Source organism: Apis dorsata, unplaced genomic scaffold (assembly GCF_000469605.1).
Source record: "Apis dorsata unplaced genomic scaffold, Apis dorsata 1.3 scaffold_207, whole genome shotgun sequence".
NCBI classification, from domain to species: Eukaryota; Metazoa; Arthropoda; class Insecta; order Hymenoptera; family Apidae; genus Apis; species Apis dorsata.
This window is the reverse complement of record NW_006263491.1, coordinates 1,072,080-1,075,162: the sequence shown is the minus strand read 5'-3', so window position 1 is coordinate 1,075,162 and position 3,083 is coordinate 1,072,080. Positions and strand designations below refer to the sequence as shown.

The 3,083-nt window shown below is 15.9% G+C and overlaps 1 protein-coding gene across 2 annotated transcripts; it reads left to right on the top strand.

The window, feature by feature from the left end:
* Window positions 1–1,053: 1,053 nt before the first annotated feature.
* On the top strand, window positions 1,054–2,145 carry LOC102679907 (probable ribosome biogenesis protein RLP24). Of its 2 annotated transcripts, none has more exons than XM_006615035.2 (2): window positions 1,054–1,209; window positions 1,475–2,145. In XM_006615035.2, the coding sequence occupies exons 1-2, from the start codon at window positions 1,129–1,131 to the stop codon at window positions 1,907–1,909; spliced, it is 516 nt and encodes a 171-aa protein (XP_006615098.1). In that variant the 5' UTR covers window positions 1,054–1,128; the 3' UTR covers window positions 1,910–2,145. The 2 variants fall into 2 exon arrangements, with proteins under 2 accessions (XP_006615098.1, XP_031365996.1); XM_031510136.1 differs by having other exon boundaries at window positions 1,116–1,204.
* The last annotated feature ends 938 nt before the right edge of the window (window positions 2,146–3,083 follow it).

The following is a 3,083-nucleotide window of genomic DNA, read 5'->3' as shown; positions in this document are numbered from 1 at the left end:
TTTTTATTAAGTGATTTTACAATATCTTTGTTAAAAAAAAGATGTAACTATGCATTTATAAATAGTATAATCTTTTGCATTCAAATTGTATTTTGAATATTGTTTTTAATGAATACTGTTTTAATTTTAATAACTATTATTAATTGTAAATTTTATTTATTTTCTATAAATAATTAGAAAATAACTTAAAAAATTTGAAAGATAACAGATAAAAATCATATTCTATATCTAGAATTCCAATCTAGAATTATTTCAAAATTTTTATAAAATCATTTAGATATTATTTGGGAAAATATTTCAGATATTTTAAAAATGTTTAATAAACAATTTTTATATATTATAAATAAATACAATTAAGAACAAAGGTTAGTAATCTTGAGAAAAAGCATTTTTTAAAATCAATCAAAAAAAGAAATATTTTCTATGAAAATAATTATATGTAAAATTTAAAATATATATATAAATTAATTTATAATATTTTAAAACCATAATATTTATGAAAAATTTTTATTATACTTAATAAATAAAAATGGTAACTTACTAAAAATCAGCAACTTCAGAGCATTAAGATCAATACAAATAAATATAAAATAAAAGTAAGTATAAAATTCAAAATATATATGTATAATTTATTATTATGAATATTTTATTTAATCAATTGTAAGATATTAAAACAAAAAAGATTAATTGCAAAAAATATTATATTCTTATTATTTACTATGTTATTTCAAAAATATTAATATCTTTCAAGAAAAAATTCAAATTTTTACTACACCTATATTTTTAAATATTTAACAATGATTTAAATTTTTCATTTTAATTTTACAAAATATTTCTTAAAAAATTATCAAATTAAAAAATATATTATTTATTTTATATATAATTTGATATATAAAATATCATTTTGAATTTTTATATATTAATTATATTTATAACTTATAAATAAATTGACATTAAATTGTTTCAAAAATGAAAATATATTAAATTATTATAAGAAATTTCAAAAAAATATTTACAACATAATAAATTTTTATAGAGAAATATTATTAGTTTTTTATCTCATCTGTAATCTTATATTCATTGTCTTGATTTCCGATTTAATCTAGTATTTTCATAAATGAATGCAACATGCGTATAGAAACGTGTTATTTTTGTTCATCTCGGATATATCCGGGACATGGAATACAATTCGTAAGAAATGATTGTAAAGTGAGAATTTTTATGTATATTTTTTTATAATATTAATAATAATAAAATTCAAAATTATATTTTAAAATATTCTTTTTCAAATTATAAAATTCAAACTTTTTCGATATTGTTTAGGTTATATATATATATATATATATATTATTTTTTGTTTGTATATTTTTGTAAATGTATATGAACAATTAACAATTATTTAATATTTGATCATCAATTATTGATAATCAATTATAATACTATATTTATATATCATATTTTGTTTATGTTATAGATATTTAAGTTTTGTCGATCAAAATGTCATGCTGCATTCAAGAAAAAGAAAAATCCAAGAAAAGTCAAATGGACCAAAGCATATAGAAAAACAGTTGGAAAAGAGTTGGCAGTAGATCCATCATTTGAATTTGAAAAAAGAAGGAATATTCCTATTAAATATAATAGAGAATTATGGCATAATGCAATTAATGCCATGAAAAAAGTAGAAAATATCAAACAAAGAAGACAAAATCTACATATAATGCAACGATTACGTAAAGGACGAGAATTAGAAAAAGAAAGAGATATTAAAGAAGTTCAACGTGATTTATCACTTATAAAATCACCTGCTGTAGGATTAAAAGAAAGAAAGAAATTAGAAGAAATTACTGAACATGACAAAATGCAAGAATCCAGTGATGAACAAGAACAAATAGAAATGGAAATGAATTAGACTAAATTGTTATGAAAATCACTCATTCATTTATAAAATATTCATATTATAATGATAATAATTATTAGATTATTAAAAATTTTTAAAATCAGGTATTAAACATGATTATTAATAAAATTTTATTTATGATAAACAATAAGTTATATTATAAATTGTTATTAATTTTTATATTACAACATAAATTTGTATTAAAAATTTGTAAATAAAAATACAATATAAAATTAACTGCCAATAAATAAGCAAGCATTATAATAAGCATAATAATTCTTTCTTAAATATATTATATTTTCATTATTAAATATCGAAAAAAAAAAATTTTTAATTTAAAATAAATATATATGAGTTAAAGATGTCAATATCATGTTATATCTTATGAAAAATGAAATTATAAATATGTTTGTAAAAATTGCTTCTATGATATAATTAAGTTTTATTTTATTTTATTGTAAAAATAGGAAAAATTTTTAGTTTATATATTTCATTACTTATAATAACGTTTATTGAAGTAAATACATTTATTTATACAATTACTTGGATTAAGATCTATTTTATTTCATGAATTATAAAATTTTAAAAAAAGAAAAATTTAAAAAAAATATATTAATTATACTGTAATATTATTATTTTTATTATGTAAATTTATATTATGATTTATATTAATGCAATTATAGAAATTCATATTAACGACAGATAAAGTATTATATTAAATGAACTATAATTTTATAATTCTGATTACTGAATTACAATGAATTAAATATCCGCTCCGATTAATTCATATTTTATAATAATTGCCAACAAAGATTTAAATTCGTTTATTTCTAACCCAAAACACGAATTAATCAAAATTATTATAATACTAACATACAAGAAACAATTTTTAATTTATTTTAAAAAAAATTATTTTAAAAAAAATAAGTTAATTTATCTGATACAATAACAAAATGAGATAATTTTAACAACTCTAAAGAAAAGTTATTTGAATCTATAAGCAATATCTAGATTAAACAAAAATTAATTTATATTTAGAATATACAATTATTTATAAGATTGATTAATTTTAGTTGTTAAAAATAGTATTTATTTATATCTTATTTTTTATTATTTTTTATTATTTAAATCTTAGAAATTTATACTTTATTTTAGCATTTATTTTAAAAATTCTCAATAAATTCTA

What these genes read in the sequence shown, in the direction of transcription:
- LOC102679907 (XM_006615035.2), top strand. Translation starts at nt 1,129, where the DNA reads ATGCGTATAGAAACGTGTTATTTTTGTTCATCTCGGATATATCCGGGA. An exon ending in TCGTAAGAAATGATTGTAAA is followed by an intron (nt 1,210 to 1,474) that starts GTGAGAATTTTT and finishes TTTATGTTATAG; the next exon opens with ATATTTAAGTTTTGTCGATC.